At 52.4% G+C, this 13,727-nt stretch overlaps 3 protein-coding genes across 3 annotated transcripts; 2 read left to right on the top strand and 1 right to left on the bottom strand.

The window, feature by feature from the left end:
• Nucleotides 1–1,783: 1,783 nt before the first annotated feature.
• N7539_002648 (transcription factor domain-containing protein) lies at nucleotides 1,784–4,309 on the top strand (the record flags this gene model as incomplete). Its single annotated transcript, XM_056932251.1, is given in 3 exon segments — nucleotides 1,784–2,600; nucleotides 2,615–3,164; nucleotides 3,238–4,309. The coding sequence occupies 3 exon segments, from the start codon at nucleotides 1,784–1,786 to the stop codon at nucleotides 4,307–4,309; spliced, it is 2,439 nt and encodes an 812-aa protein (XP_056792210.1).
• Nucleotides 4,310–4,936: 627 nt separating this feature from the next.
• Nucleotides 4,937–7,107, bottom strand: N7539_002649 (uncharacterized protein; the record flags this gene model as incomplete). The annotated part of the gene is made up of 6 exons (XM_056932252.1): nucleotides 4,937–5,438; nucleotides 5,559–6,126; nucleotides 6,213–6,516; nucleotides 6,577–6,717; nucleotides 6,785–6,821; nucleotides 6,884–7,107. The coding sequence occupies 6 exons, from the start codon at nucleotides 7,105–7,107 to the stop codon at nucleotides 4,937–4,939; spliced, it is 1,776 nt and encodes a 591-aa protein (XP_056792211.1).
• A 4,749-nt stretch (nucleotides 7,108–11,856) lies between these two features.
• Nucleotides 11,857–13,221, top strand: N7539_002650 (uncharacterized protein; the record flags this gene model as incomplete). Its single annotated transcript, XM_056932253.1, has 4 exons — nucleotides 11,857–11,958; nucleotides 12,040–12,469; nucleotides 12,560–13,080; nucleotides 13,174–13,221. 4 exons carry the CDS (start codon nucleotides 11,857–11,859, stop codon nucleotides 13,219–13,221), a joined length of 1,101 nt encoding a protein of 366 aa, XP_056792212.1.
• Nucleotides 13,222–13,727: the final 506 nt, after the last annotated feature.

Consider the following 13,727-nt stretch of genomic DNA (forward strand, 5'->3'; position numbering starts at 1 on the left):
CGCTCTGCCCGGGTTCACAGTCTCCAACCGCACCGCTGAGGTCATCCTCCCCATCCATCTTCTGCTTTGGGTGATGCTCGCGGCGGATGACCGCCAACACGCTGATTTGACCGGATATGCTGGGCCCCCAACCTCGGCAGTGCCCCCCCCGTCGATGACTCTTTTCGGTCGGATCTCTGATCGACTCCAGCTCTGTTGCTGTCTCGCGTTGCTGTCTTCATTCTTTAATGCGAATTTTAATTTCAATTCTTAGTCTGTTCGGCTTAATTCTTTTTCTCGTGTTTCTTGTTCCTTATCGGTTTCTGATCTTTCCGATTTTCTTCACTACCGTGCTGCTCTTCTTATCCGATCATCTGTCCGTACTCCGTACTCGCAGTCTCCGTACTACTCGTTTTGTACTTGCTGGATTTCCCATCTTTTTGTGTTTTTTTTTTTTTTTTTCGCTCTCTCCCTCTCTCTCGTCTCGAACTTTGGGACGGTCTCCATTCTTCCTCCACGATCTCCTCTGACGTTCAGATCCCCTGGCTCTGGATCGCCATTCGGTTGGTTTCCAGTCTGGACTGTCGACCCGATTCGCTCCTGCATGATTGCTCTTCTCCTCTCCCCCCCCCCCTCGGCCTAAGCTTGCCTGTTCGTGATTTCGTGGACGAGGGTGGAGGAAGACCCTCCTATCCTCGGCGGCTTTTCTCCGTTTTGTGATGCTGAGGTGGATGCCCTTCCTCCCTTTCGGGAATCTGGATTCCCCTGCTTGATCATTTATTCCCTTTCTCTTTCTCTTGGGGTCTTCGCAGTCCCGACGACTCTGTCGCGTCGATTGAGTTGACACTTTGAGGCTGCCACTTTTGGGCTTAAAATCTTGTTTAATCTCCGCGCCCGCTCTCCCGCCTCAGAGCCAATCTGATTCCGCCTGCACGACGACTCAATCCTCCCTCTGCTTGGCCATCCGCATCCACGCGCCACTGCTCTTTCTCTGCCGTGTCGTGGATGTCTCGTAAAAGTTATACCTCGACAACATGATGCCTTGTCATTCTCGCCGCCGGTGCGAATGATCTCCGCAACCTTCCTCGTTGGTGGAATTGGCTCTCTCGTTCACTCTCACCTTCGACAGTTGGGGATCGTCTGGTGGATTTTCCTCTTTCTGGCATTGTCCCGCTCTCTCCTGCTCTCTTTCCTCTCTTTCCATCCTCCTCTCTCTCGATTCAATCCTCTGTCCTCCCTCTTGTTTCGCATTTCTTTACTTCCAGCCCTCTCGCGGAGTGCGTTCCTTTGACTCCAGTCTCCTTACCTTTCTCTCTCCCCCCCCCCCCCCCCCCCATCCCAGTCCTGCTCCGTGGGCGCGGCGCGACCCTGTTGGATTTCTCGGACGACCCAGACCCAACATTCCCGACATACTATAAGTTTGGTGCCGCCGACAGAAACCCGAAGCGATCGCGATCAAGCTTTGCCCGTGACGAGTCGGCCTGTTCGCTAACCAATTTGGTCACGCCGCCATCGACTCGGATAAAGTGTTCCTGTCACCACTGTTGATGATTTCCAACCCGATCATCAAAATCCCTCGATTTGTGCGCCTGTTCAAAGGTTTCTCAAGTGCGCGGGTCATTGGTCGGCGTGGTCGCAATCACTCAATTAGTCTAATCCTGCACAGACGTCCTCCATTTGACATTGTGGAGAGGCGACACCACCACCGTGATTGTTTTCGTCCCGATAGGACTCCAATCTGTTAGTTCGCCCGTCTTACAGGGAGCCTTTGTGTGAATAAGCTCGCCTCAAAATATCGGCCACCATGCAACAGCCGTTTCGCTCCGTCAATTCCCATCGGGATGGGTCATATGAGTTGCCACCAGTACAGTCGGTAACCGGCGGATACACTGCTGGCGTCGGGTTACCGTCCGCGCCGCCGAGTCGACCTGACAGTGGAATGCGCATGGCCCATCTATTACAACCCATGCCGCCACTGCAGCAGCCGCAGCATTCCGGGGCACATACTTCACCCCGAGCTCAAGCATCACGGCCACTGCCACCACCGTCGCAGAGCAATGCCTCCGGGTTGACCCCGGCGCCCTCAACCTCGCCTTACACCCGATTCTACGAATCGGCCTCGGGATCCCCCGCCGAGAGTGGAGGTTTGCCAGATGCGCCGTCGATGGGCACGGTCTCGGGAGGTCCGGCCATGTATCAGACCAGCCCCGTGGGTCTCCAGCAGTCAACACCGACGCCGTTGCAGCAAAAGAGAGCCTACCGACAGCGGAGAAAAGATCCCAGTTGCGACGCTTGCCGGGAGCGGAAAGTCAAATGTGATGCCACCGAGACCTCCCATTGCACCGAGTGCATCAATCGGAAAGTTCGATGCCTATTCACCAAAGAGACAAACCGCCGCATGTCGTCAATCAAGCAGGTCCAGGATCTGGAAAAGCAACTGCAAACCACCAAACAACAGCTCCAACAATTACGATCGGGCATGTTACGACCCGATGGGATGATGGACATTGACGATGTGTCGACGACACCGATGATCAAGTTGCCCGAGATTGACTACAAACCGCCGCGGCGACCCAAAGCACTCATCACCCACGATCTGACCTCGGTCAGGTCGAATTTGCGTCTGTACGGACAGGGGATCTTGAAAGCCCCCATCCGCATCAAGTGTCGGGCGCAATATCCAGAGTCCCGGCCGACGTGGCACCAGACTTGCCCCCGAAGGAAGTGGCCGATCGTCTTCTTACGCAGTACTACCGGTGTCTGCATCCAAACTTACCAGTTCTATACTGGCCGGAATTCCTTGCAGCATACGAGGACCTCTATCGGCAAGGCTCCGTGATTGGTGCGTCCAGTGAGTGGGCGGCGGTGCTGTTTGGTGTATTTGCCTGTGGCGTCCTCCATGGTGTCGAACCGAACCGCGAAGAAAAAGGCAAGGAGTATGTTCGCATTTCGTGTGGGATCATTGATGTCTGGCAAGACAATTTCAATCTGGATCGTGTTCGTGCAGCTCTCCTGCTGAGCATTTTTCTCTACGAAGTCAATTCCAAATCGGCCAGTTGGGTTTGGATTGGTTCGGCGGTTCGTGTGGCACAGGAGATTGGGTTGCATATCGAGTCGGGACCGTGGTCGGATGTCGAATGTGAGATGCGCAAACGTATATGGTGGGGGCTATATACATACGATCGGTTCGTCTCCGAGATTCTTGCCCTCTCTTTTCACCTTCGTTGACTAATGTGACATCTTCTTCGCGTCTTGCAGCCTCCTCGCCCTCGAAATGGGGAAACCTGTCGTCATCAACGACCAAGATTGTGACATTGACCTCCCCTTCTCAGGCGATGACCAACCTCTTGCTTCGGGCAATGGGTTAGACCAGCAATCCCCCACACAGTCTCCATTGCTCGCCACCATCCACGTTGTCCGCTCGATAGGCCAGCTCACACGTACCCTGCGCTCCACCACGATCAGCTATGCAACACTAGAGACCTTCGAACGCCACTTCACCATCTGCCGCACCACTTTTCCCGCCCACCTTCAGCTCAAACAAGATACCGATCTCGACCCGCGCTCCCTGGCACCTCTCATATACCTTCAAAACGCCCGCCTGCTTCTCCATCGACATAACATATCCCCCTTTTGCCAGTCCAGCGTCCGCGTTGCCGCTGTAGATTACTGCACATCAATAGCAGTCGATACCGCCCAGATCTTGTCCCGATGCATGCGTCCCCAGGCCGGCGCCGAGGACTGGCGCGGTCCTTTTGTCTCAAGCGCCGGCACTCTCTTGTGCACACACATTTGGCGCTGTACCCTGTTCCTCCTGTTCCGAGAAGAGTTCAGCGCCGCTCTCGCTTGTGTCCAAGCCAGCGCTGCCGTCGGCGACGATCGCTCCGTGAACGCCGCCTGCGGCCGCTACCTCGCATTCTTCCTTCGATGCCTTCTCGACCGCGCCCACCGACACCCGGGGGCCGATCTCTGCCAGGACGAAGAAATGATGGCCTACCTGTCTGGTGATATGCAGGGCACAACCGACGGCAGCTGGGTTTGGCAGGGCAGCGAGTCCGGATCCGAGCTGGAAAAAATTTCCGGATCCACGAGGCCACGGGCCCCAGTGCCTGAACAACGATGGGAAGGATGGGAGTGGGTCGAGCGGACCGTGGCCCGTCTTCAGACTGAACGGCAGCATCGCGATTATGAGCGTCGGGATGTTGTGATTGATTCGAGGCCGGATCATTCTTCGACCCTGCTTGCTCCGCAGGCTGCGGGGTCGGATACGACGAGTGAACGGCGATCTAGCTCTGCACATTCGCGTATGACCATCGCCAGCATTATCTAAGTCCTCGGTGGTGTCGTATTGTACTGTCTTTCGTGGGACAGCTCAATTGATCATTCGGGCTTTATATTGATCTTCTCTACCGTGCAGCCAGCTGTCCGGGGATAGCGGTCTCCAGTGTACCAGCAAGATACCACGAGGTCTCTCCTGACAGAACTCATGAAGTGTCGATCCACTCCAACTCCCTTCGCCTCTGCACATGTCTTTCCTTCCTGTACAGTGAAAATCCGGAAACTGGTTATCGTTCCGGCTAGCCAGGTACACTCACGGCCACTCACATATCTCTGCATTCGTCCTCGCAGGACTCGTTTTCTCTTGTTTTCTTCTCCGGATAACGATTGCATCCACAAGGGCTAGAATTGATCAGCTGCTATCTTTATCGATTCATCTCGTCCCTTTCCTTCTCTCTTCCCTGCTTGTGTCTTCATGTCTTAACCTCACGTTCATCTGGACTTTACTCTTCTGTTTTGGCGCCAATACCCATTTCATTATTATCGTCATGTCACCAACTGCCTGATATCAAGCAAAAATGGCTTAGATAAATACATATCGCAAGCACGTTTGCGGCCCGGGAGGGGAGGGGCTTCTGTCGAGCCCCTCCCTGTTATTCTCGCATTTTGGGCTTACAGCTTACACCAACCGTCTTCCTCCCATTGCCCGTCTCACCTTTCGAATAGCCTCCAACTTATGGTTACCCCGAACTTCGCGCGTAAGGTCCGCTCGGCGCATCTTGCTGGAGGTCGACGGGTCGGGTCCATTCAAGGATGTGTTGTAGGTAGAATTGGTGGGGAGGATCTTCGTTACGATCGTCGCGTTACCCTCGCGGTAATCACTTGTGGGCGGACCGTGGGTCTTGTAGCCGCAATGGCTGGAGACGGCATGTTCCCCGGTGGCGATGTCCTTTCTGGCGAGGGCTCGTTCGAAGAGTTCCAGTGAGGCAAGGGGCTGGTAGAAGGGGACTTCGTGGCCGGACTCGTAGATGCGGACAAAGCTGTAGAGCTCGCTTTGGCGCACTTGGCCGTGAACGATGCCGTCCGAGGTGGTCATGTTGACGAAGCCGGCGTCTTTGTAGCCCGGGGCGTTGATCTCGTCGGCGACGACTTGCCCTCCGAGCCAGTTGCAGTTGTAGTCACTGATGCGAGATTAGCGTGTGATCAAGATGGGCAGGGATTTGTCGATGTCTAGAGGGAGAGAGAGTTGGGGAAAGGGGGCGCCGGGGGGGGGGGGGGGGGGGGGTAGGAGGCACACTCACGCATCGCCAAAGTACATCACCACCTGCACACCGGCCTTGAGCAGTTTTTGCACATCTTCAATGGTGTTTGACTCGCGATCGTCATCACCCGTGTTGGAAAAGGCCTGTGAAACGGTGGACGATGATTCCGAGAAGTTCTGATACGCGCCAATGGCCTCTTGGACCTCGGGACTGTTCATATATTGAACATAGTACTCGTAGGGGAACGGATCCGGGTTCAACTCGCGCATATCATATTCATCGCGGCCAGAATAAATGTCGTACATGGCCTCCACATTGTTCGCGCAGAATTGGTCTGCGCTGGCGCAGATGTCGTTCCGGCCCGTGGCGTAGCACTCCTTCGTCTGGTCGACACAGTTGCCCTTGCCGTAGAGATTGTTGTACCACTTGTTCTTGATGGTGGCGTTGTAAGGATCATAGTCATACGTGTTGCCCGGGTAGACGGAGTAATTGTAGTAAGCCTGGTACTGGATCAGAGGGTCGAACCAGCCATTTCCGATGAGCACATTCTCGAGCCGGATCTCGATTGCGTCGGAAATGTTCTTTTTGTTCTGTTGAAGGAAGTATTCTATCGTGGCCGGAGTGAGCCGTGCACTTTGAACAAGGGAGGACAGATCCCCTTTATTGCAAATTTGACTTGACTTGATCTCTTACCATTGAATACAGGGCCGTAGTGACCACCGTAACTCTCCGTAGTGAAGGAGAAACCCTTGCGAGAGTACTGGGGGAACACTCCCATGAATCCCTGAAGCGTCTTCCACATATTTGGAGCGGCGCCCTGGGTGGAATTCGGCACCAGACCGATATCTGTCTTGGAGTAAGTGCCGCAAGTACCGGTCTCCTCGGCGTAATCAGGACAGGTGTTGTTGGGCAATTGAATAATGGAGTTGCCATCCTGGTACGCCGGGACGGGGATCGAGTAAGAAAGTCCAACTGTGGTGGGCTGGTCGATGAAGAGCTGCGACGTCGTTAGCTTGCTGGTTGGTTCTTACCAGAGGCGAGAGATATCAGTGTTTACCATGTTGCTTGCGTTGGACCAGGAGTAGGGGTTGTTGTAGGCTTTGCCATCGGGTCCAACACCACAGGGTCCGAGTTCTTGGAACAATCCGATCATGGAGGAGGAGCCCGGTCCACCGTTGATCCAGACTGTGAGTGGTGCCTGCGAGACGATCAGCATACAATTCTTGAGTACGAGAGTCCAGGTGTTTAGATGCGCCATGACGAACCTCTGTCGGGTCTTGATTCCTAGCTTCAAAGAACCACCTATCGTTGCACGGTAATTAGAGACGACGTTGTGGCTCGACAGTATCGAGACGATCTCTTACCAAAAGATATGCTCATGTTCACCCACATCGGCATAACCGGAATAGCTCTTCACGTTGGGATCCTGCTCGCAAATTCCTGCAGGCACCTCCTTGTACCGCACATTGATTCCGGCATGTCCCTTTTTGCTGATCAGATCGGTCGGCGCTTTGACAAATTGAGCCGAGACACTGGTGAGAAGCAAAGCAGCTGCGACAGCCGGCGCGCTTGAGTAGTAGCGCACCATTTTCATTCAGCACTGAGCAATGACAATGCGCTGTTTCCCAAGACGAAACCAGCAGAGAGGTAGTAGCGCTGTGTGATGATAGAGAGGTTGGAAGTGACAATGCAGTTCCTTCTGGGGGCCTCAGTGAATTTATTGTCATTTCGCCCGGCCAAGCTCGACGTCAACAATGACTCCGCTCGATGTTTGTCTTTTCCCCATTGAGCTGCGCCTAGCCTTTTGCGCCTCGAATCTGCCCGGGACCACCGTCGTAATCCTTTGTTGACCCTGATAAGGCTTGTCCTAATCAGATTTCCGCCCTTTGAATCGGGAAGGTTGCATTACCTACGACCCTACGCAGGTGGGGGTTCAGTCCAGCCGCGAGCCAAGGCACCGACAGCCCGCAGGGTCCATAGCTTGGCATGATCGTCATTGGGAACTGTTAGTGCGGAGTAAAAAGGGCCTGTGAGCGAGGGATTTGGGAACGAGATATGTCGTCTAATGTCCTGATTGACCATGGTTTTGATCGAGTGTGGCCTTTCCTTTTTGGTTTTTTTTTTTCGGCGATCTCGAGATACGCTTCGTCTACGATGCGGCTCAAGCAACCCTTGTTGCACTGCAGCCCATCCTGAGAAACAAAGCCGGAGATCAACACGGTGTCCAGGAATACTCTAAGCTCACTCAGGCTCAACGGACAGCTGCTCGATTCGGTTAGTGACCATCTAAGCGTGGAGATACCCGGAGTGGCACTTTACACTATCAGTTCAATCGCTGCGGCGACTTTCTCAGGTACACTGCGAGTGAGGTCATGGACGGGATAATGGCGCAAAGACAAAGTCCTTGAGGCTCTGGATTTCTGATATAAATATGTCGCTGGGGCTGGGCCCAACGAGTAGATGAAGTCAATGAACTCGGTTTGAATCGTATCGTTCATGATCATGCAACAACGAGGCGAATGGTCCTGCAGCTCTCATGCACTTTTTTTCTGGATCTGCAGGGCAGTCAACTCAGACCTCCGTTCCGTGTGCGTCATCTGGGATCGTGCTCAATGACCATATTCTCCTCGCCCCAAATTTTCTCAGACGGATAGGCGAATATGCTGTCTGAGCGCCCCTACTGCTCTCTTAACCCCGCGGTGCACCATTGCTGTGGCCTCGGGTACACTGCCGCAGGTGCACTGATTGGCGAAATGGCGGAGACATTCTTGTTGCTGCTATCAGGCCACAACCGAGACCCAATTCTTTAGGACAGACTTGCTGTGAGGATACCCTCTACCAGGCGTTTAAACTCAACGAGGAACAAATGGCTCTGTCTTGGTGAGGTTGGGCAAGTCTCCTGCTTCATTGTCATACACGATGGACCTCGAGAAAGCGGAGAAACAACACGTGATGGCAATTGATACGCCTGGCTTGGCGTCATCAGCCGACCGGGATTGATCTCCATGAAAGCACGGTGAAGCACCCCACCACTGATCCACGATTCAACAAAGGATGGAAGACATATACTTTACTCTTGACTGAAATCGACTCATTAGGCTGCTGATAGACTCGGGGTAGATTTAGACTGCAAATAGAATCAGTAGAACATTGGAACCCGCACGGAGCCGTGGAGGTGCTGGGTTAGTTCAGCACTTTCCAGTTGCCTATTAAGCTGAAGCATCAGCATGCTCAACATACTATCATTGATACAAGCTACTTCTCATACCGCATTTTAGAAATGCGATCGACTGGCCATAGAAAATATACTCTGTGAACGAGCCAGTCGACGGAGACGCGACTCCTCCGTCGAGAACACGGACTAGATGGGACTGGGAATTACCACCTGCAATATCTCCCATCTGATGTAAATGATCTCATATTTACCGAGCTATTACCTCCAGGTGGCGCCGTTCACTAAAAAGGCTAGGAGAAATGGAAGTTTCGAAGGAAACATGAGCGGACGATCAGCACAATATCATGAGCTTAGTGACGGACTTAGTCTGAGCTTGGAAAATCACAGTCTTACAGTCGATTGCCTACGAAACAAACAGAATCAAATTTCAGGTCGCACAACGCCAGAGGCGAGCAGACTTGAAAAATGCCTCTTCACAAGGTCAGTTTTCGCTTTGGGCGTCTGTTGACTCTCTTGATGATTCCCGTTCGCGCGGACAGATTCGTGTTCGATGCTCAAATCTCTGAGATTCTCTCAGGTTGCGTTGCATGATGGTGTCACGGAGTATGACATTGAACGGTAGGTGATTTGCAGATCGTCCGGACGCAACAGTTAGGGCAGTTCAAACTAAGTATTGAATACGATGCAGTCTCAAAGCACTGGTCAAATCCGCCGGAGGTCAGATTACTGGCGAAGATGATGGTGAAGTACAGTCAGTCCCGTCCAGTGAATTCAACCTACAACCCTTGATCTAGCTCTTACTCACAAGCCGTCAACCACGCACTATAGGTTTCGTGTCCCAGACTGCTTCGATCTACATCTCATCACGAAGAACTTGCTCGTTGAGACCATGTCGGATCACCCATAGGATAGTCAACCGCCCCCACTACTTGGACACTTCATGTGAGGAATGAGGCGTATTGAAAGAAAGGTGCTATTTACAGAAGACATTGCTTCGTCTGCATGAGATTCCTTCAGGGGCTTCGGCTCTCAATCACCAATTTGTGTGAACTGGAGACACACTGATGTTACGTTATGTTATCCTGAAAAGAGAAGTATCTGATTGCAAAGAGCCCTGATCTCATATGTCGGTAGTTCCTTAAGCTTTGTAGATTATTCGATATGCTGATCTCACATGGGGGCCGAGGGTCTTCATCTAGTACGACGTGAGGGAAAGAACGAGGGACGAGGAAAACTATTTCACACCCAGTACCGTAGTCTTTATCTACTACCACAGGAATAGGCTATATTGATTGTTTGACGGCATTCTTATCTTCAAACCTCTGACTGTCGCGGGCCTCTTCACCTGAATAGCTGGGATTTCATACATTGACGGGACTGTTCGCCATACCGGGACGCGACTGTGTCACATATTCAGACTTGACCCGTGAATCAATTTCCCTCTAGAATCATATTTCATGTCATTGCAGTGCCATCAATATGCGCATCGTTCCTCAGCATACGAGCAAGTTCTTCCAAACTCAACTTTGCCGACTTGGGACTACCACTTGAAATCTCACAACAAGAGCCTCGGTATTGCTTCACTACGCAATCCGAACATAAACTACCTACCCCGTTCCCACCGACCAATCTCTGCGCCGCTCTCGCACTCATCGACCACGAACTTCGAATCCAAGTATACCCCATCAATTCAGTTCAACTTGAATGAAGCGAATTTTGTGGAGCAAAATATGATCGACTTCCTTTTCGGGATTTGAGGCCTAGTTGTCTACCGATGCACCTACAGAAGCGACACAGACCGGGAAGAGTTCATTAGTCGATTTCTGATACACGTGAAAAGCAACCTAGAATACTACGACAGCCTAGATATGCTGGACTCCCTTGAATTGACAGTCATGCAAGACAAAGACCACTTTGATGGCTTAACCCCTTAAGCCATACTCGATCACTTCAATCAGTGGGCACGCACTGCATGTGTAGCAGAGCAAGGCCGACCATATGATCATGCCCGATGGACCCCTATTCCACAATACAGAAATTGCCTTATGGTGGACGAGCGGTCCTTACCATAAGTTCTAAACATTTCTCTTGAGGATATCGACTCTTTCAACAAGCCTGGGTTTGTGATCATGATTGATAGCTCGTGGAGGCACCCCTACCAGAACGAAGTCGCCGAGACTTATCACGCAGAAGTCCGTGCATATCGGTGTTGGTGTTGTCGAGACAATTGGTGCGGTGAAATTTGCCCTTGCGTCGAGAGCCTACCGTGTAGGACTGCTGTAGGTGTACGTGGTGGCGTTCACTTGCAGCTGGATGTGAGCGAGGCGTAGTTGCTTGCAAGAGCATCATCGTAGCCAAAACGGGCTGGCAAGTTCAAGCGCCAGGCCCCCGAGCCAACAATCAGAACACTGTTGATCAGAAGTGAAATTCTGGGAAGACCACGACTGGATCGAAGGATCATAGTACTTTCCAGTCTAGTGCTCAGTTCTACGAGATAGGTAGTATGGGAAGATGTTGTTGTCCACGATGAAAGTAGCTGGGTAAGCAACCTGTTCAATCACGATGATCTGGGATTGAGGGTAACAAGCGGCTGCAATAACAACAGATTTAGCGGCCTTCGTAGTATTGTAGCAACCTCGTGGCAAATTGCTGGAAGAACCTCGTCCGCTGACATGATGCTATAAATATGCGGGATTGTTTAGTTCCTACTAGGTACCTCACCCACTCAACATGACAATTACGTTCAGTGGGTTTATCCCTTGACCGATCAGGCTTTGCTATTGACGGCGAAGTGTACTTCATTTATTACTGGTATACTGAAGCTCACTCGGGACATTGTGTATTGAGTTCACGTGGTCTACGCTTGCCCGGTGTCTGCCTTGATCGGACGGAACCCCATCATACCTCGTCTCGACGCGGATCACGGGATTGAGTGGAGCACGGCCGTTGTGTAAGTAACCCGTCAAGAAATGAACCTCGGCTCATCGATCCCGCGCAAGCTGCCGACCGGATCGCTCAAAAAGTGCTGGATACCGCCGCGATCCGGATCGTCAGGCTGCTGAGCGCCCCCCCCCCGTGTCTCGGTCTCGGCTCATTCAAGATAGCATCAATCTTCCTTCAAGTCTCCAACAACGTTCTTCTGGGCAACTACAGTGCGACACCATGGGCAAACGCGCGACCCTTCTCGATCCTCCAGCTCTGGACGAGTCCAAGGCTCCAATCGAAAATGTGCTTGATCTGACGACGGTTGTGGATCTCGGGCCTGTAAGAACATGCCAACTCGTGTTCAGATTTTCCCCTTTCGTCGCAATGATGAGCTGACATGTTGGTCCCCTATGTATCTAGGATGTCTTCACAAACACTCGCCCGCTATGGCATCCTCCCGGTGCTCGCGGCATCTACGGCGGCGCCGCCATCGCCCAGTCCCTCTCTGCCGCCATGCGCACCGTCCCGTCCGACTTTGCCGTGCACAGCATGCACTGCTATTTTGTTCTCGCCGGCGATTCCGAAATCCCCATTCTCTACCACGTTGAGCGGGTCCGCGACGGCCGCAGCTTCATCACTCGTACCGTGCAGGCGCGGCAACGAGGGCGACCGATTTTCACCACGACACTTAGCTTCAGTCGAGTCGGCAGCGGCGGCGAAAAGACCCTTGATCATGCGGTGCCCATGCCGCAAGTTCCTCTCCCGCAGGATCTGGTGCCTGGAACCGTCGAAGCTTTGAGCAACTCGGGAAATGGGCCATTTGAGTCTCGAAAGGCGGGCATTGTCAATCGTGCGTCTGAGTCCCTGAGAGAGATAGGGGGGGGGGGGGAAATTCCCCTCCAAAAGTAGTGGAGAATTCTGTTCAGCTGACAATGCATAGGAACGGCGGCCAACCCTGGCGATAAACGGGTGCGCAGATTCGTTCGCGCCCGTGGCCACATTTCGCAAGAAGGTGGCTTTCAGGCACACCTGTCAACACTGGCCTATGTCACCGACAGCCACTTCATCGGCACCATTGCACGCGTCCACGATCTGCCCCGCTTCTCCTCTCCCCACGAGCTCCAAATGATGCTGCAGGCGTTGAAGAACCCGTCCGACCTCGACGACGAGGATATCACCAAGGCCTTGCGGGAACTCAAAGAAGAAGAGGCGGCCGCCTTGCGTCGCAAATTGCAGGGAGCTTTGGACGATGCGACCCAGGGTCAGAACAGGGACCGAAATGAGCTCGGTATGATGGTCAGCCTGGATCACTCTATTTACTTCCATAACCCGCGCGCTTTCCGAGCCGATGAGTGGATGTTGATTGAAATGGAGAGTCCGTGGGCGGGTGAGGGCCGTGGGCTGGCTATTCAGAAGATTTGGTCGCAGGACGGCACGTTAATTGCCACGTGCACTCAGGAGGTATGTCGACGACCTTGACGCCCATGAATTTTTGAAATTCTTGCCTTTTGCTGACTCGACTTTTCTTTTTTTTTTTTTTTTTTTTTTCAACAGGGTGTCGTGCGCTTAAAGCAAGATAAGGCTCCCAAGTCAAAGATCTGATCGCCATTACATGGCATATACTACATTCGATTCGTTTACTTGTTTCGCTGTTCTTCATCTTACCGCCACACGTACACTCGATCAGCTACTGCAGTCCTGATTTTCTGTTGTCAATATTCTTATAGATACATTCCGGCCGACTTGCCATTTCATTACATTTTACCAGCGAGCGCTTCTTTCGTTCGACTTTTTTGCCATGATGTCACCTCAATGGAAAAGGACCTCGGCAGTGGAAAGATTTCACCTCCGATAAGGCCCAAATCGAGGGGCAGGTTTTTTGCCAACTTCAATCTCAATTTCAGTTCCAGTAACAACTTGCATTCTTGTTGGCTTATGACACAATTCAAAACATTAGCTGTAAGACATAGACAGTCATAGTCCCAGGAGTCATTGCAGTAGTCATGAGCGCATTCCAGTCGGATGGCAAAAAAAAGAAAAAAAGAAAAAAAGAAAAGTAACTCAGAAAGGACATGTAAATAATTCAGACAGCCAGCCCAGTTTTGTCA

The sequence above is a fragment of the Penicillium diatomitis genome (assembly GCF_028827545.1).
Source record: "Penicillium diatomitis strain IBT 30728 chromosome Unknown utg000003l_segment0_segment0, whole genome shotgun sequence".
Classification (NCBI taxonomy): Eukaryota; Fungi; Ascomycota; class Eurotiomycetes; order Eurotiales; family Aspergillaceae; genus Penicillium; species Penicillium diatomitis.